Source organism: Oryza sativa, chromosome 11, assembly GCF_034140825.1.
Source record: "Oryza sativa Japonica Group chromosome 11, ASM3414082v1".
NCBI lineage: Eukaryota > Viridiplantae > Streptophyta > Magnoliopsida > Poales > Poaceae > Oryza > Oryza sativa.
Genome location: NC_089045.1, coordinates 21,001,265 through 21,021,401, shown reverse-complemented (window position 1 = coordinate 21,021,401; position 20,137 = coordinate 21,001,265). Strand labels below are relative to the sequence as shown.

At 40.2% G+C, this 20,137-nt stretch overlaps 3 protein-coding genes across 3 annotated transcripts; 1 reads left to right on the top strand and 2 right to left on the bottom strand.

Moving 5' to 3' along the window:
- Positions 1 to 258: 258 nt before the first annotated feature.
- Positions 259 to 7,000, bottom strand: LOC4350618 (uncharacterized). The gene is made up of 7 exons (XM_015761523.3): positions 6,565 to 7,000; positions 5,060 to 5,173; positions 4,042 to 4,185; positions 3,627 to 3,959; positions 2,375 to 2,488; positions 1,295 to 1,788; positions 259 to 1,001 (listed from the first exon to the last, which is right to left on the bottom strand). Exons 1-7 carry the CDS (start codon positions 6,925 to 6,927, stop codon positions 578 to 580), a joined length of 1,986 nt encoding a protein of 661 aa, XP_015617009.1. The 5' UTR covers positions 6,928 to 7,000; the 3' UTR covers positions 259 to 577.
- Positions 7,001 to 8,615: 1,615 nt separating this feature from the next.
- LOC4350617 (probable alpha-mannosidase At5g13980) lies at positions 8,616 to 17,797 on the bottom strand. The gene is made up of 29 exons (XM_015761521.1): positions 17,460 to 17,797; positions 17,147 to 17,230; positions 16,497 to 16,585; positions 16,231 to 16,405; positions 15,805 to 15,924; positions 15,617 to 15,703; positions 15,468 to 15,539; positions 15,015 to 15,128; positions 14,807 to 14,907; positions 14,625 to 14,718; positions 14,333 to 14,500; positions 14,159 to 14,248; positions 13,942 to 14,007; positions 13,763 to 13,819; positions 13,367 to 13,586; positions 13,143 to 13,279; positions 12,653 to 12,721; positions 12,513 to 12,572; positions 12,296 to 12,367; positions 12,076 to 12,123; positions 11,799 to 11,918; positions 11,486 to 11,551; positions 10,841 to 10,953; positions 10,389 to 10,473; positions 9,938 to 10,048; positions 9,763 to 9,858; positions 9,307 to 9,354; positions 9,151 to 9,219; positions 8,616 to 9,059 (listed from the first exon to the last, which is right to left on the bottom strand). Exons 1-29 carry the CDS (start codon positions 17,670 to 17,672, stop codon positions 8,841 to 8,843), a joined length of 3,063 nt encoding a protein of 1,020 aa, XP_015617007.1. The 5' UTR covers positions 17,673 to 17,797; the 3' UTR covers positions 8,616 to 8,840.
- A 1,479-nt stretch (positions 17,798 to 19,276) lies between these two features.
- LOC4350616 (uncharacterized) lies at positions 19,277 to 20,105 on the top strand. The gene has a single exon (XM_015761289.3). It carries the CDS (start codon positions 19,462 to 19,464, stop codon positions 20,023 to 20,025), a length of 564 nt encoding a protein of 187 aa, XP_015616775.1. The 5' UTR covers positions 19,277 to 19,461; the 3' UTR covers positions 20,026 to 20,105.
- The last annotated feature ends 32 nt before the right edge of the window (positions 20,106 to 20,137 follow it).

Below are 20,137 nucleotides of genomic sequence, written 5' to 3'. Positions count from 1 at the left end.
TGCAAGATTCTTCATATTCATTATGAGCCTAAAAGTCCTTGCAAAACAGTTAAGCCTAGAAGTTACTATATTATAATTCATTTTGATTTTTTTCCCACGGCAAACTTATTTAGTTTTGATCAAATTTATAGAAAAATATAGCAATATTTTAAACATAAAAACAAAAGGCCATCAAAATATATTCAGTGTTATATTTACTAAAATTAATTTGGTGCTATAAATATTTCTATAGTTTTCTATAAACTTGATCAAAGGTACTATCAAGAAGTTTGACTTAAATAAGTCAAAGCAACTTATAATATAAACAAGGAGTATTTACATATAATCTTGGCTCACACATGCAGCTACATAGGATGCCACCAATCTAGCCAAGCTACATGTAGGAGACGAATCACTCTAATACCTTATGCACAAAAATTACATGATAAAATTATATGGGGAGGTTATGGCCACCATCGATGATACGGGATCGCTAGTGCATCCGGTGGCATATGTGAAGCTCAGGAGGATGAAGAAGCAGCAGCACTTGGTCTGAGAATAACATTGTTAGCAGAAACATCAGTTGGCCATGGAGTAATCACTGGTATGCTGGTGGTGCTGCGACAGCATATACTGACGGAGCAGCAGCCACATTGTTTCCATCACAGGATGCTGTGTTCCCTGGGTAGGAGTAGATCGCCGAGGAAGCTCCATAACAGTAGTAGGTTCCAGGTGCATGAGTGATGTAAGTGGCTGCCTGCTCGAATTGGCTCCCCTCAGATGAATGTGCCGCAGCTCCAATCACACTGCTTGGCATAGACCCATAATTCCTAACGAGTTGTAAGTTTGTCATAGCTGCCCCAGTTGCTGAAGCACTTGGAGTAGCCCCAGAATTACAAACTAGTTCTGAGTTTGTCGCAGCTGCCTCAGGTGCTGCGGTTGCACCACTTGGAATGGACCCATAATGGCTAATAGGTTGCAAGTTTGTCGTGGCCGCCTCATGCTCTGTACCGTAGGTAATTCTGAAATTGAAGACAGTAGCAAGGAACAAGTAAGACTTCCAAGTAGCTGCAAGTAATGTTCTTTCAGATTTTAGACAAAATCGCAAATTATGGTTCTCTATTGCGCCTGCAGGCTGCAAGTATCAGTTCATTAAGTTTTTCAAACTATGTCCAGTAACTGAACAACATAGTTTTGAGACATCAATGTTGTCAGCATTGGCCTACACGCTAAACATAATTTAATTCGGTTCGGAGAAACAGCCAACACATTATAAAATTGACAAACAGGAAGTACTAGAACCATAAACGCGTACCTCTCAGATGTAGTTCCTAAGTAGTGTGATCTTGGAGGATCAACTGGGTGCATGCCAATTTGGTGGGCGGCATAATATGGGGCAGTATAGTAGCCAGTAGCCGAAACATGATCAGAAAGAGATTGTTGGCCATAGAGATTGTTGGCCATAGAGATATTGTTGGCTGAGGGCAATGAACTATATGCTGTGTGCGCTGCTTGATATGGATACTCAGCTGTTGACATATGGTAAGGAGGTGTAGTGAACTGCATGTTTGGAGGAGGCATCTGAGCATATGAATGTGCATAAGATTCAGGTGGCATCGGATGAGCAGTCAAAGGAGGAATATAAGAAGTTTGGTGCTGCTGATGCACATAAGCAGCTGGCTGTGATGGATGAGAAGCAGGAGGTAGGTAAACAGCAGGAGGAACAGGATGCCTGTCACTGTCATTATGGAAGAGTGCAGATTCTGGCATTACAATAATTGGACGAAACAATGCTCTCAGTTTCTCAACCTACAGCAGAGTAACAAGAATGATGAAAATAGAATAAAGTAGAAGTATGCTATAGTTCAAAAGTCCCATAAAATTTGATGCAGAAGGGAAAAAATGGAAGATAAAGGTATATTGTTCTTTCCTATTCCATCTCACCGCCAGACTATTAACAAAAAGATTTAAGAATAGCACAAAAGAGAGAGAAAACAAAAGAAAATAATAAAGAGGTACATGTTCTTATCATGCCCCACTTGTGTTTCTCTTCTAATATACCAGCAATTAATTTTCTCAGCACAAAAAACATAAATCCGTTACTACACAGGCAAAATACAATCAGAAAATTTATTCATTCTCTAAAGTAAAAGAATATGAGTTTGACTGGAATATAAAAAAAAAAAGTGATGTGATCTGTATTATGTAAGCAATACATGGAAAATAATAAGCTTCAGGCCTCAAAATCCAAACATGATGAAAATTCACATGTGAGTATGTCACACAAGATTTCAGAAGGAATATGTTTTAAGGTCTTTATAAAAATTAAGATTGGGTCCAATTTGTTTCATCTTCACACTGATCATAATATCAACAAATGGTGATTCAACCTTACCTGCACAAGGGTAAGTTCTGGGCTGAACTTCCCATTGGAATAATTCTCTTTTATAGCAGTTCTTAGGCTACTCTCTGGGATAGGCATGAAATCACCATCAACTGTAAATTTAACCTGCACAAATAAAATGAACATAAGTGGTCACTGATATTTCTATATCGAGAATAAAATACAGCTAACTAATGAAATTTTATTATTAGGATTCGTTAAAATATTTTAATTCGATAGTAAACATCACAAAACGTGAGGTAGGAGGAACACAAATGTCAGGAAAATACTAATAGCAGACAAATTAGTTCATGTCAGGGGGGCTCCTAACATGTCTGCCTCTCTGGCTCCTAAAAGAGATAAAGTTGTGGAAACATGTGCCATTCATTGCATCTGTAATTAGTTCTGGTGAAGAGAATGTTAGGCCTCTCTCAGGGCCCATATGTTCACCACATAAGGTAAATGCTAAAAAGGAAAAAAATATCTTGATTTAATCCTTAATGTTAGATCTTGCAGTCCTAAATTACAATAGGCCAGCATGATTTTGCTGCACTATATCAGTTTCTGCAGCCAAGCAAGCGCATGGTCTAAGGTAACCTAGCAGGCCAACATTGGACTCAGTCACAACTCACAAGCACCAGTAAAGGTTCTTCATGCCATATAGACTGTTAGTTAACTCATCACGGAAGTAACAAAGACATTCTGCAAAACTACTCATCACCCAATTTGGCTTCATGTGTTCAAAATGTGCCCCTGTATAACAGATGTGACAGAGATAACAGTAATACCAGTAATTGCTCATGTTGGATATTTTATACAACAGGTCATTTGAATTCACAATTTTCTCCTTTATATCGATGAAATGCATTATTCACCACAAAAATACCTGCTAGAATTCTTGGAACTTCAAAACCGAGCATATATTTGAATTCAGGATAACATGTAGTATGCTACTCCTAGGATATGCTAATTCATATTTCCTTTGCTTAGTTCGATTTGACAGAAGAATTCCACAAATGCTAGAGCAACCAGAAGAAGAATGGTGTGGGAAAAACAACAGTTTAGAACAAAACAATGAGTTTCGGATTATCTAAATCACAGATCAAATTTGCAATTTCCATCAACCATCACTGTGAGTATTGCAATGACATAAAGATCCTAATCAACCATGTCAACATATATCATTACTTGGTGAACTATAGTCACAACAAAAACCCGCTTCCTCTGCAGAATAAACACACATAGCACAACGACAGAGAATTACCTGGGCAGGAAAGCGGCCCCGGAAGGCATCCGGGACGAGTGTGAGGCCACCATTGGAATCGGCATGGTAGGGCCCATAGAGGTGCTTGGCATCGAAGTCATAGAGAAAGAGCGCTGTGCCACGCCTGATCCGGGACACCACGTCTAGACTCCCCAGTGGCAAGCCCATCACCCGGTGCCTGTAGCACTCAGCTTTCGTCACGCCATTGCACATGAAGATGTACCCAGCAGGCGATGACATGGAGGACCCACTGGAGCAACCATTCTCATCATTCTCTGCCGCAGAATGTGGTTTGTCACACACCAGAGAAGGTGCAGTAGGGGACATGGAGCACTGCAACGCATAGATATGAATTAGCTTCATGTGGCACCAGAAGAGCAGTTAGAAAAGGAATATAAGAAGTTTGATGATGCACATAAGCGGCTGGCTGCGTTGGATGAGAAGTGGAAGGAGGTAGGTACTCAGCAGGACGAGCAGGTTGCCTATCATCAAAATTATTTGGGAGTCCAGGTTCTGGTTGCACAATAATTGGGCGAAACAATGTTCTCAGATTTTCAACCTACAACAAAGTAACAACAATGATGAAATAGAACGAAGTAAATATATTATGTAGTTCATGAGCCCAATAAAATTTTGCACAGGAGGAAATGGAAGATAAAAGTATTGTCCTTTCCTATTCCAGCTAGCTGCCGGACTATTAACAGAAGTCAAGATTCAAGTATAACATAATAGAGAGAGCTATATGTTCTTATTATACCCCATTTGTGTTTTTCTTGTGTTATACCAGTCATTTCTTTTCTCAGGACAAAAAACATAATTTCAATACTAAGGCCCTCTTTGTTTAGGCTTATAAGCTAGCTTATGAGTTGAAAAGTCTAAGCCTAAGAAAACAAGCAGCGTTTTGCAGCTTTTTCATTTGGCTTTTTTAAAGCCATAAGCCACTCTTACACTGTTAAGCCAAAAGCTAGGTTGGAGAAGCTTTTTTGGCTTATGTGAGGTAGAGGTATGACTCCAACATTAAACTTGGGACTCTTAATCTATTGGCTTATAAATCATATAAGCCAAAAGGCTAATTTAAAAGCCTAAGCCTAAACAAAGAGGCCCTAAACAGCCAAAATACAAGCAGAAAAGACATATTCAATCTATGTAACAAAAGAATATCTGAGTTCAAGATAAATAAAAAACGCAGAAGTGTCATATAAAGAAGACACTGAAAAGAATAAGCTTCATGCCTTAAAGCCCAAACATGATGAATTGTCAGTACATTGCAACCCTCCCAACCTCGATTTGACTCCTTATTCACAAGTGGCACAGGAGGAATTTTAGAAGGAAATGACAATATGTTTTATGATACTTATAGAAGTTAATATTAGATAGAATATGTTTCATCTTTACTCTGATCACAGTATCAACAAATGCTGATTAAAATTTACCTGTGCAAGGGTAAGTTCTGAGCTGAACTTCCCATTGGAATAGTTCTCTTTTATAGCACTTCTTAGGCTACTTTCTGGGATAGGCATGAAATCACCATCAATTGTAAATTTGACCTGCACATATACAAGAACATAAGTTGACACTGAACCTTCAACTATATTGAGAATAAAATACAGCCAATCTACGAAGTTGGTTATTGGACTTCATTATGATTTTTAACTCAAAAGTCAAAAGTAAACCGCATATAACTGCCAGGGAAAATAAAAGGATGGTAGACAGGTTAATTCATATCAGTAGAGCACTTCTAATATGTCTCTCTGATTCCTAAAGGAGCTAAAGTTGTAAGCAAACCTGTACCATTGGTTGCTCTCTTTTTTTCTTTTGAAGAGAACCATTTGTTGCTTGTGGAATTAGCTCTGGCAGAGAGAATGTCAATAAACATAACCCAGCCGATATATTCTCACCACACAAGGTAAATTTCAACTATATAAAGAATCTAAATCAAGGTGAGTTTGCCATCCCACCAACACCTCTTATGGCTTGTAATAAGATTATTTTGCTGCTATGCATGCAATCATTGCAATTGTACAACTTATGATATTTGATTACAGATACGTTGCGACAGATGGGTATTTGGTTAGTAGGAAAAACAATTTTTCATCATTAACCTTAGATTCTGCTGTCCTAGACCATAATAGCTTTTTACAATTTTGCTGCATTACACCAGCAAGGTGCTGCAGCCAAGTGATCGCATGGTCTACGACAATCCAGTGGACCAATGTTATACTAAACCACGTGATACAGCAAGGTTCTTCAAGCCACAGGCTGTTGGTTAACTCATCAGTCATCACGGAAGTAACAAAACATTATGCATAATTACTAGTGCAATGAACATGACTGATTGTCAACCCTTCTGACTAAATGTGTTCGAAATGTGCTCCTGTATACCAGATGCGACAGCACTAACGTATGTTACATTTCGTCCTGCCGGTTATAAAATATGAATAATGGCTCACTTGTGGATGTTATTTACGACAAAAATTTCAAATGCAATGCATAACGTAGCACAAAAATACATTCTCGAACTCAAGGAACTCCAAAACCGATAAGATGTATGAACTCAATGAAAGATGCTAATCCTTGGAAACGTGTGTACGTATTTCCTTTGCTATGTTTGGCATGTTGTACTCCTACAAAAATAATGAATTTACATTCCCTTAAATAGTACATTATAATCACCGCATAGAATGTGTAGTAACATGATGGCTCAAATTACCAAATTTTCCATCAGTCACCATTCCGCGAGAAATACGGTTCTATAAAAATGATTACCACTCCAATTCCACAGCATTCTCAATTCATCACCGTTCTCCAATAATAACAAAAACGATATCCTAACCACGTGACGTCAGCATGTGTCCCACACAACCGCATTCCTCCTGCTGCTTGCAGATGAAACGCACGGGGGAGCGCGACGGCGCGGGGGGAGGGCGAGTTGGGTTACCTGGGCGGGGAAGCGGCCACCGAAGGCGGCGGGGGCGAGGTCGAGGCCGCCGTCGGAGGCGGCGCGGTAGGGCCCGTGGAGGTGCCTGGAGTCGAAGTCGTAGAGGAAGAGCGCGGCGCCCCGCCTGATCCGGGAGACGGCGGGCAGCCTCCCCCGCGGCTGGCCCATCACCCCGCGCGCGTAGCACTCCGGCTTCGTCGCCCCGCTGCACATGAAGATGTACCCCGCCGGCGACGGCGACGGCGACGGCGGCCCGCCGGGGAGGCCGCCCTCCTCCTCCTCCGACGGCGAGGCGTCCCGCGGCCTCTTGCGCGGCGGCGGAGACGTGGCCGCCGTAGGGGAAGACGAAGGGTGGTCCGCCATGGATGGAAGCGAAGGGGAGAGAGAGGGGTTTTTAGGGTTTTTCGTTGGATGGCTGCGGTGGGAGTGGATGAGTGACCGAAGCGTGACGGCTGCCGCGGGTGTACTCAGGTGATGTCTGCTTTTTTTTTTCTTTTTTCTTTTCGGGTTTATTAAAAAAAATACTCCTTCCATTTTAGATTATACTCCCTCCGTCCCATAATATAAGGGATTTTAATTTTTTGCTTGTATTGTTTGAACACTCGTATTATTCAAAAAAAATTTGGAATTATTTTTTTTACTTACTTTATTATCCAATGTATTTTAAGCACAACTTTTCGTTTTTTATATTTGCACAAACTTTTTTGAATAAGACGAGTGGTCAAACAGTGCAAGCAAAAACTCAAAATCCCTTATATTATAGGGACGGAGGGAGTAATTTATAAGTCGTCTTGATTTTGACCCAAATTAAATTGCTCCAAGTTTTACCAAATTTATAGATAAATATACAACACCAAATTAATTTTATTAAATATATAATTGAATATATTTTCGTAATATATTTATATTGGGTTGAAAATATTATTACTATTTTCTACAATCTTGGTTAAACTTGGAGCAGTTTAACTTTAACTAAAATTAAAAAGACTTGTAATCTGAAATGAAGGGAGTAAGTAAAATTTATATTATATACCGACTTAAAAGGCAATATTTGAAAAAGATATTTAGATTGGAAATATCTTAAATTTAACTCTAAATTTAAATTTTGAGAACAACTAGTTATTTTTTGGCAAACGAGGAGGCGTTCGTTACATTGATAGCAGTCACTATGCAATTTACTATGAATAGTACTCATCTATTTTATATTATAAGATGTTTTGACTTTTCTTTTAAGTTTGATCAAATTTATCAAAAGATTTAGCAACATCTACAACACCAAATTAATTTCATTATATATATCATTTGATAGGAAAGAAAATCAAAATTACCCCTGCTACTGTAGAAGTACGAATTAACCTCCTCAATTCAAAAACCAGACATTTTTCATCATCAACTTTTTATATTGAACGAATTACCCTCCTAACCAACTTTAGAGTGGTTTTGATCCTACGTAGCGCACACGTGGTAGTCAGTCAGCAATAAAAAATACTCCCTCATTGTGAATGTGGAAAATGCTAGAATGACTTACATTGTGAAACGGAGAAAGTATATAAAAAGGTTAAAAAGGTAGGGCCCACATGTGTTGACGGCAGAACCAAGTACAAGTATTTGTTCATCATAATATATTTTACAGTATTTATTTTTGAGTCTGACAAGTGTATAAAAGTTTTACTAGCAAATGATTTTTTATTTGCTAAAAAGCAATTTGGATAAGATCATGAATAAGATCGATGGCACTGGGCTGGTTGTTTCTCAGCTGGAAGAGAAGAGAAGAGGGGTACACTTGTTAAAGGTAGTGTTTTTAGAATGGAATTTTACTAATTTTGGGTGGCAATATTACAAAGTGGCATTTTTTCTGGAGTGGGATTATCAAATTTTGCCCACGTTTTAAAATGGCAAAGAAACTGGTGTCCTGCTTGGAACTTGGATTGTGCCTACCTAAATAATCTGACAGGTGGGTCCAGTTTGTCATCCACAGTCACAGACGCAGCTCAATACATGCCGGTTTCCTCACTGTCCAGAATAAGAAAGGGGTTCAGAACCAAATGACATGGAGACCAAAAGTTTCAGTCACTTATCTTCACTGAAACCGAGCTCAACTTAAGGTGAAGCCAAATTCATTTACAAGCTACAAACAGGGCTCAGTGGTTGGATGCTACCAGTGCATCTCTGCATTCGGTCACCAATCACCATGGCCACATTATTTCTTATTGCTCATCACCATGAGAAGAACTCAAGCTAAAAATAAAACATTGGTGCCAAGGCCATGTCACCCCTCACATCAACTGTTTGCCGGACTGCGGGGCGAAATTGATGAGGAATGTGCGTATCTCCATGGGGCCCAGATCAACGACGAGCTTGGAAGGATCTACGGGGCCTCCCCGGACGATCTTTTCATCAGCAGGAGGGCCTTCCACCTTCCACTTCAGCCTCTTTTTCTCCATGGCTGAACGTTCTTGGTTCGCTGATAGGCTTGTCTCAACAATCTTGACAATCTGGAGAGGTGAGGATGGAATGATCGAATAAGTTGATAATGGTCATGTATATCAAACATAGATGTATATCAGAAAATGTGATGATGATCACCTTCTTGTCTGGAAATACTCTCTTCAGGTCGACGCTAGCTAGAGCTGAAAGATCCTTGTGCTCTCCAGCCTATAATTACACAGGGCAAGACTCAGAAAATAAATAAAAAGGAAGATCAAGGTATACCAAGGAAAAGTAAGGATGATAGCACAAGACCTCGTATAGGTGAGCCAACCGAAGAAGAACAGTTCCGTCTTCAAGTTCCTGTCCAACGCAGGGGCATTTGACACATATAACTTTTAAAGCGACATCGTGCAACACTTGCCCGATACAGATTTAGAAAGCATTTTCATCAATTTTGTACATGAGCACATTTTTAGCTAACTGGCTCATTACTGTTTGTAATCAATGATATCAAGCAGGATTGGGGCAGGACAAAGAACTAGCTTGCACCATTGCAAATGGTTAAAAATAATATAAATATTATACTGCATAAAGGTGAACCAAATCAGCGATAGTTGGGTAGTCGATAACCAAAGATGGGAATAATTCTGGTTCCCACCTCTAGAATCAAGTAATCCATCAGGGCTTTCAATGTAGTTGTTAGTGCAAAGACAAGCATTTCATTTTTACTTTTAAGAGAAACAACAGTGGTCCATAGCACGCAGATACCTGAAGAGTAAGCAATGCAACATTATCAGGCAAGCTGTAGGCCGGATCCATTGCAGAGAATTTTGTAACGTGTGAATTCACCCAATTACCTCCATCCTGAGTAAACAGCAAGGACATGCTCAGAACTAGCATAACCTTTTGGTCAACTATTTTATAAATAAGTTCCAGTTTATACCTGCTCTGCAAAAGCAATAAGAAGAGGGGAGTATATTTCCTGGCCAAATGTCCGCCGCCACCTAGCTCCTTCACCTTGTGGATCAATTTTGAGATAATACTTTCCTTGAATCTGTGAAATACCATAATAAGATGTTTTCCACAGTATTTTTGCACACAATCAATGTATTTGAAAACATTATAGAACAAAAACATCTCTAGTGACAGTTGGCACAACATATATATCTTCTCTTTATACTCCAAGAGGACTTTGTTATAGATAAGAAAATATTTCAAGAGGGCAGAAACGATATATTACTTTATAGCACTAACTTATTTTATTTAAGTATGCTCTAAATTTTCTTCAAAAACAAGGGATCCCATATTCTTTTGCTGATAGGATCTCAGTAGCTGACATCTTATTTTGACTTATATCCAGAACAGGGATTCAAGAATAAGCTCTGTTTACTTACAACTAGTCCTTCACATTGATTATCAAAACAGGTTGTTTCATTTAATGCCTCTGCAACACCACGACCATCATCATGAAGTAGTCTCCTACAAAGAGTGACAAGGATTTAAACCATTCAGAGGTACACAAAAAGGGAATAGTTAAAAAAAGGGCATGTCACATAAAAACATTTTTGAACCGGTGCAAGTTCCACTACAGCAAAAATTATAGCTACTAAAAAAATCCTCAAACACAATTATTAGCTATATAGAAGGACATGACATACATTCATGGAAAAGTTCAAGACAATGACTCATATCTTCTGCGAGATACCAAATGATAAATATGCACCATCTTAGACATGTATTTTATTTTACTGGAATTTGTACCACATTATCAACTGATATGCCCCCAAAGAAAAATATGAAAGAAGCAACAAAGTATTGTACTATGTTGTTTGAGTTGAAGATATACCTGTGTAGCATTAGCTCTATCTGTCCATCCTTTATGCTGGCACCTCCAACAGACCTGTCTACAAGTATAGATAACTCTCTGCTTCCATCTTCCACATAAATGCCAAGATTAACCTGAAAGTAGATATAAAATCATCAACAAATGCATAAATCAGCCCCAAAATAAACTATCTGTGAAGCTACACAGAAAACTATGACTGGATCCTTTCAATTTTAACATCACACAATAAATAAGAATTGAAAACATTGTAAGTTCATCAAACATTAAGGATTGAGTGAACTTTAAGACAGTCTCACTCGTACATGTCAAATTTTCATTTTCCGATCATTCATAATCCTTAGTGCATCGAAGTATTGTAAAGAGAAAAAAATTTCTATTGTAAAGATCACTGAACTTCTTACGCTAGCACTAAATGTTATTGTTATCATATCTCAATGGAATAAATAACCAAACAAAACCCAAATTCCTTTAAAAAGAAGCCAGCCATACGTGAATAAAGTCATAAACTAAGAGGATAACTCAAACCTAACTCCTGACTAGTTTCGGATATTGATTTGATGATAAAAAGACATGGAAGAAACCAATTTCTCAGTGCTTCTACACTTGTGAATATATATAAAGAGGCTGGAGAAGACAAAGGCTCACAGGATAATAGTTTCCAGCGATAGGCTGGTGCACTTCGATCTTCCACTCTGACCGGTAATCCCGTATCTGCAAAAACACCTTATATATTAGCATAAATTGTGATAATCATTTACAATTATGCGATGCATTTTCTGTTGCAGTCCTCTTCTGTGCATTGTTTAGTCCTTGTCCCCTTCCAAAACTAGAGATAGGAGGGCATTCACATAATTAATTCAGGGATTTTTTTTCCAGTACTATGTTTATTTTCATTGTAGATGTATAGTGCGGAGTGTAGATGTGCTTTACCAGAAAGAAGAGTGAGAACACATCATACCCTTTTGATGAAGTCACGTCCACTGGAATCAGTGTAAAATGTTTTGTTTGTTGCCATGTTTGTAACGACTTCAGTGGATAGTTCTTTTCCATTTCCATCATCCACTGGTATTGGTCCAACCTATCCGTAAGAACAATTATTTAAGCACATGTCCGAAATCTCATCCAAAGAGAAATAAACAGGATATAAAGAAATCATCATGCAAATTGCAAAATGTGAAGACTTTAAAGAAACCATCTTTAGCAATGAAGGTACATCATATTGGCATAGCACTTACTATAAATTCAGTCTCCACATAGTCCTTTCCTTTGTAAACTCTGTTGATCTGTGCAAAGAATTGAAAAACAAGGCATCAGGAAATGAGCAACAGCAGCAGCATAATTTCCCATTCATTCACAAAGATTGAGAGAGCAGAATAAACTTTAGGTGTGGAACAGAAAGGAGTTAAGAAAAGGTAATGATTGATGATTTAGACAAGCAATTATCATAGAAATAACCTGATATATCCATGGATTAATCTGCTGATGCACTTCGTCCAATATGGACCCACGGAGAACTGTCAGAGGAACCTTGAAGTGGGCAACATAACTTCAAGTAAGACTTACGTGCAATTTTAAAATCTCTCAACAGATGCTGCAGTGTAAATGTTATTCTCGGAAAAAAAACAATGGAAATTCTTAAGGCAAATTACTGAATTAGATATCTTCTTCATACCTGTCCATCAGTCTTGATAGGAACTGTGCCATTAGGGCGAAATATGTATGCTCCAGAAGCCTAGGGTACAGGAAAGAGCAAATAAATGCCAATAATAGTAAATGTTGCTGAATAAATTAATTATATAATTTGTACTGCACCTGAGGATCACTTCCATTTCCATCCTGTCCTATGTAATACTTGTACTTCTGCTCAAAATTTGCTTCAACCTTGGAATGTGTTAATGGTGTTAGAGTACAAGTGAGTTTAGATCATATGCAATAATTAAAGCAAGAAGCAATGAACACATGGTTTTCTAGGGCAAATAACATACTGGTTCTTACTCCCTCCGTTTTATAATTAGTATTTTTATTGTTATGAGATGATAAAATATGAATAGTACTTTATGTGTGACTTATGTATTTTAAATTTTTCAAAACAATTTCAAATAAGACGAACGGTCAAAGTTGTGCACGGAAAATCATGGCTGCACTTAAAATGGGATGGAGGGAGTACTTCTTAGCTAGCTACTAGCAACAACAAATCTTACGAGTACACTACTTTATACCTTTACAATGGAAGCAAAGGCAAGTCCTGTAAGAGAAGAAAAGGTTCCAGATTGGAGGTAGTGATTAACCTTTGGCACATTACCTGGGTCTTACTATTGGAGTACAGAGATAATGCTCCAGCTGCATTGTATTGAAGTTTCAACTGTCCTTGCCCAATTTGCATGTTACTATTTTCACTTCCTTGAGATGAGTGCAGAGTGGACATCAAAGAGACTGATGCTGCAATATATGCAGTGAATTAAGAAAAATCGTCAAACTTCATGGCAACTCTTAACTAAGTTTTGGTGAAGAAAGAAATTAATTCACCTGATTTCTTCCCGCTTGATATAAAGTACGTATTGAAACCAAGAGGTGGTACAGAAACTGGAAAAGCAAGCCAAAACTTGGGTTTTGCAGCTGGTAACATGCCTAGGTAAGCCTTGACATGTTTCTCCCGCATGTACAAAGATGCATTAGCTATAGGCAGAAGTTGTGATTCAACTTCTCTTCCCTCAGAATCATGAACAACAATTGAGTCACTGATGACCTGTTGATAAATTGGCATATTAATTAACCATCTAAAGCAAAAGCAGTTTCATGGTAGTAGCACAATGCATCAGTGCATCACACATCTTATGCACAAGCAGAAAATTCCGATTGATATATGCCGAGCAAATTAAAACAACAAAATATGTTGCTTTTCAGGGAATAACATTTGCATACCGGTATGCGAAGGACATCCTCCCGTTTCCACCCAAGAGAGTTGTACACAAGCACAACCTGTAACATAAAAGGTGGGAAAAAAATAAAGCTATATGTTTTTTTCTTAAAAATATCAATCAACTACAAACAGGTAGTTCATCTTGAAAAGAGTTGTGTGTTGTGTTAAGAACAGAACTCACCAAACTTTTCCCTTGAGAAAGGTCCATCTCGGAAGGGGGGCAATATGTAATATTTAGGAGCGGACACTGAAAAGGAGATATAATGATAAAGGAAATACTGCATCATGTATAATTACAATGCATGTTGAGAAAGCAGACCCCACGCATTACAGGGGAAGGGAGTTGGCTCTAACCAGTGCCAGGGTAGACACTCACACACACAAAGATATAAACCAACCTGTTCAAAATTCGTTGTTTGGGACGGACAATGTGATTTTGAGCCTGACTGGCTCAAGCAAGAGAGAGAGGATGAAACCAGCTTCTCGGCCTATAAAAAAATCGAACTCATTGAAGCGATCAAACCCCAAAAGAGAACATCATCTATGAATTAACAGTACTCTTGGGAACTCACTTGTGTATAGCCAATTGATAATCTCTTTGCATAGTCATTTGCGACATGTTGCTTCTCCGTTCCTGTAACAGCATCATGGTGCTGAGCAAGAGCTAGAGCATCAGCTAAACTATCTGTTGTGAGATCAGAGTTGCTTCTCCCTTTAAAGAATTCCAACTGCCTAGCTGCCTGAAAAGTGAAAACAAATAAAATATTAAGCATATGAACACCACAAAGTACCAAGTAACCATGAAAATATATAATACTGAAACTGCACATCTGAATGCTAGAGTAATGAAAGATGAAAATTTACCAAGTAATATCCACTCATAACACGAACGTATCGTTTTAAGGCAGGTCTGCTTGTGAAGTAACCTGTCCAATATGCATTTGGGTTGTCTGCATACCTGATGGAAGAAATACAGTCATTTGCATGTGAAAGCAACAAAAATGAAGTTAATTATATCAATTATGAAATATAAGGTTAGAACATACGGGAAAAAATCATTAGTCTTGAGAGGCCATGGCACATTTTCAGCATGTTTTGCATCAGTATAAATCGAAGGTGTGGAATACAGAGCATTGACACGGCCATCCTGAGGTAATGGAACAACATGTTGAAATCATCATCATTACAACTTCATGGTGAAACTAAATTAGTTAAACAATAGTCAGCATTTGTAATATCCATGCTGATCTTAACCTTATTAACGTAGTGAATTAATTTGTCCATCTGTCTGAACCAACTTTCTGCATATTGATATTTGAAGTCTGTGCCCATTGTAAACATAACGTGATTTGTCCTTGTAATATTTGCCTAGAGAAAAGAAAGAAAGGAGCATGAATTAGGATGAACAACTCATTGCTGAGTAGAACAATAACTTCAAGTTAAAACGTTGTCATTTAGCTAATATCTTTGAATATTAAGAGCAGAATGATCGACATATCATGGAATACGGAACACCAAAACTGCATTCTCAATTTGTGACAAACACTTAACACTACAACATCCAGAAAGGCAGTCTAAATTGAATAAGATGTTTGCACTTTGCAGTAGCATCAATCAACATGACTAATGGATTTCCATGCAATGCATATGGCTCCATAGAGGGTCTACATCAGCATGAAAAAAGTGTGAACATACAGTTTAATGTACCTGTGCTATAGCTGCAGCAACAAAGTCATCCACCCGTTGCTCCACATTATAATCAAAAAGAAGGGGATCATCCTGCATAGAGGCAAGGAATGTATAAGTTCATGTCTGGTGTTGAATGATATGCATTAGTAGAGTACTCATTAGTTTACCTGGACGATTGGGGAAGTATCATCAACTTCGAAGTAAAACTGACCAGGAGGTGGTTCATAATTTTTTGGGAAGATGCCAGCAAAGATCTGTAAGAAAATGTGTGTTTCATATGAAATATGGAATCCCCAGAGTTTAAGAACATCAAATTGAGGCATAACATTAACCGTGAAAAAAAGAGGTCACTTACGTCAGCTGATGAGCCGAAGGTCTTGGAGCCCCTCCACACAACCTCGAGCTCTTTTGTTCCCTTCCGTGTGTCACGGTCTTGGTAATCAATCCGGAAAAAATAAAAAGCATCGAATCCTACCTGAAACATAATAAAATGCTAGCTGAGCAATTACTTTTCTGGTAAATCTAATTTCACTTAAACAATTGGATTGTGTAGATTCAGTAGCTACATTGTGTTGTCAACAAAAGCTCTCTGTGGCATCACTCTTTAGGGGATAGCAAGGTATACATAATGACATTTTTGTATCTCAGCACATAACTACCTATGATGGGTGATAACTAGTTACTATCGCCGGGCTGATAACTAGTTACTATGATAACAGCATTTTACATTTAAGTCGAATTAAACACTGGAAGGACGGCATCAATGAGTTCAGTGGATTACTTCTGTGCCTAGGAGGTAAGCCTGAACTGCGGAGTGCCCAAACGGATCAATCTGCCAACCAATCCTTGGAATCTGACCAAACTCCTCCTTGATGAACCTGTGCCCGAGCGTAGTCTGGTCTATCATGTCAATGTAGTGCACGGTCGCTTCATCATGCATGCACATTCCCCCGTTTCTGCAACAGCAAAAGAAGCATGTCATTCTCTATACAACACAGACATGACTACCAATGCAGCATACATAGCGATATTCGATTTAAACCCTACATTAATTCCAATCGTCCAGTGCTGATGAGCCCCTTCACTATATCCTTAATCATGTCGCTCTGCTGTCTCCACCATCTCTGGAAGAATGCCTAAAAACCAAAGAAACCATTGGTCAATTTCAGTCAATGTGTCTACAAGTGGTTGCACATTGCTTCCTATCCAACCAAAAAAGGACTCCCGACATTGCAGAATTGACCATTTTGGATGTAGATAGAATAGCTTCTATAACTTCAACTCCTACAATTGTCAGCCAGAAATTGCTTGTAGAAACACCAATATGGTTACAGATAGTACTACATTGCTTCCTACCCGCCGCAGTTCCAATTCCACTCCTCCAAGCGGCTCAAAATTCAATTGCTGACAAGGACAAACTTCCAAAGGCGGGATTTACCCCCCAAAAAAATACTCCCTCCGTTTCAAAATGTTTGACACCGTTGACTTTTTAAGACGTGTTTGACCGTTCGTCTTATTCAAAAACTTTTGTGAAATATGTAAAATTATATGCCTACATAAAAATATATTTAACAATGAATCAAATGATAGGAAAAGAATTAATAATTACTTAAATTTTTTGAATAAGACGAACGGTTAAACTTATGCTAAAAAGTCAACTGCGTCAAACATTTCGAAACGGAGGGAGTATATGTTACCTGCTCAACATAGACGAACTTGCGGTTCTCATCCTTGAGCAGCGCTGGCACGAGCGAATCCAGCACATTCTGCACGCACGCCCCCTGCAACCAAAAACACCCAGAAAAAAAAATCCAATTCAAAACAAGCAACGTGACGAGAAACGAGATAATCCGTTTCCAAAATTCAGCGCATCAATCATGCCTAAACTAGCTCCCCCAAACCCGTAGAAATTTCTCCCCCCACAAAAAACGGGGAAAAAATCGCGGAAATTCCGAGGACTGCGCCGCGCAGCTCGCGCTCTCGATCGAAAGCGCAAGTAGTAGTAGCAACCTGGATGGAGTTGTTGGATCCGACGTAGTACTGGTCGACGGTCTTGAGCCACCCGACGTCGTCGTGGGTGTGCGGCACCACGTGCACGTTGAGCTTCCCCCCCACCACCCCCGCCGACGTGTTGTAGGGGATGTACACGCACTCCCCGACGGCAGCGGCGGCGGCGAGGAGGAGCAGGAGCAGCGCCGCGAGGCGGGCGGCGGAGGCGCCCATGGGCCTCTTCCCGAAGCTTCTAGAAGGGGCGTGGAAGGTGGAGAAGGGAGGTGGTGGATGGAGGTCGTTGCGGCCGGCCGCGGTGAGGCCGGGGGGTGGAGTGAGCTAAGAAGAAGAAGCGGAGCGGGGTGGTGGGGCCCACCTGTCGGTGACACAAGGGCTCGCGGCCGCGGCGTGCCGGGCGGGTAGTTGCGCGCTGTGCCACGTCAGCTACCTAGCTTTTATCGCGGTTATTGAGTGAATTTTCAGTATGGCCATTCGAGTTTCCTCGATTTGTGGATTGGGGTCTTGTTGCGTATGAGACTTTTTTTAGGGTCCGTTCGATCTAGATGTTCCGATGAGCTAAACAGTAAACCCTACGTCCCTACCACGTACTAATTCATTTGATCGGTACATGATTAATTGACTATTTACTAATATGGGTTTAGAAATTGATTTATTTATTTTTAAAAAAGAAACTTCAATATAAATTTTTTTAAAAAAAATACATTGTATAGCAATTCGAGAAGTAATGGAGTTGCTCCCCCAAAATAGCTAAAAAGCCAAAATTATTTTTTTTCACGTATAGTGCAATTTGGATGAACACAATCCACGCGCATCACTAAATGCATATATATGCATGTTTGCTCTTTAAGCATACTTGAAATATTATCAAAGGCGTCAAACATCCCTCCCCTCTTCACGCGAACTCATGCGCCATTCTTCGAATTAAATTAGTCGAATCAAAAACAAGCCCTACAACGTATGTCCAGCAATGCTTTTTTATGTAGCATAAACATGCTAACTTGATATGTACATCATGAGCTAATTTTGCCGACCATGCATGTGCTACGGCTCTAGTTTTAGTTTGAGAGAGTCGACGATATATCTTATATAATTCAGGGCCTGTTCACTTTGATGTCATTTTTAACATTGCTAAATTTTGATAAAGTTGCTAAAAAAATGGCTATATTTAGTTTGCCGCTAAATTTTGGTAACTATATCAAAAACTATGCCAAAATTTTAGCAAGTTACCAAAATTTTGATATTACCAAAATTTGGTAAGGTTTTTTTTTTACATTAAAGTGAACAGACCCTCAAATTATGGCGCTTACACGGTTCTAAATATGCTCCTAATGTCGTTGAGCTGTAGCCTTATAATCTAGGCTATCGGTAAGCTTCAGATCTCTCCTTTTGACAGGTGGGACCCCGATCTCTCCTTTGTTATCATATTTGTTTATGTTGTTATCGGTAACTTGTTGTAATGGTTATACTATGGTATAATACAAAGTAGCCATGATAATAAACAACACCTCAATTTGCATAAAAGACAACACTCTATGATCTTAATAGGTTGAAGAGAAATCAATTGGAAGAAGAAGATAAACCTCTCTCATGTCACTACTACTGAATTGGTTTTCCTAGACGTTGCCCCCTTTTGGTTCCATGCCCCCGAATTGACTGGCGCTAGGTTGTGAACCACATGGGAAAAATGTGCGGTCCTCTTAAATGAACCGCACGGGAAAATAAGTCGATTTTTTTCGTACGAACGTACTAAGAGAGCCGCACGTCAAAATAGTATTTCCCTCCTACCCACTTTAAAATTTCCTCTTTTTCCGCGCACCTCGGTCCTCACTCTATCTTCTTATCCAGTCAATTCTCTTATTCAACTCCCAAAATTTCTCCTCTCCTTTCTCACGATTCTCCTCTCTCCTCTCCTCACTTATGCCTCTCGGCGGCAGCAGTGCCCCACGGCGACGGCGGCGCAACGGTGGAGGCGCGGGATCCGGCGGGCGGCGGCAGTCCCCGCATGGATCCGGCGGGCGGCGGCCGTCCCCGCATGGATCCGGCGGCCGGCCGCCCTCCCCCGCCACGGATCCGGCGCGAGAACCGCCTGCCCTCCCCTCCCCTCCCCGGCAGCAACGGGAGCGCGCGGGCGGCGGATCTAGCGGGCAGGCGGGCGACGACGGGCGGCAGCGGCTCCTCCCATCCCTCTCCCCTCCCCTCCCCTCCCTGGCGGCAACGGGAGCACGCAGGCGGCGGAACCAACGGGCGAGTGAGCGACGACGGGCGGCCCGCGGCCGTCCCTGCACGGATCCGGCGCCCGGTCGCCCTCCCCCCGCCACGGATCCGGCACGGGAGGCTGGCGGGAGGCGCCAATGACGAGGCGGGAGCGGCGACGCTGCCGCCGCCGCCGACGAGGCGGGAGCGACGGCGACGACCCGATCTAGGGTTTTCTTTTTTTTTTGAATTTTTTTCGGTTTTCTGTTTTTCCGTGCGGTGGCATAAGCAACCGCAGATTTCGCGATTTTCCCAGGCGATTTGTTCCAGACAGGCCAAATCTCTGCACGCAAAAAACCGATTTACCGCATAGGAAAACGCTTAGTGTAGTAATGTGTAAGCATAACAGACAAGCCCGTGATATAATTGAACTTATATGGCAATGTTGTTTTCAATATCAGTCCATCAGACAAGTCACCAAAAGT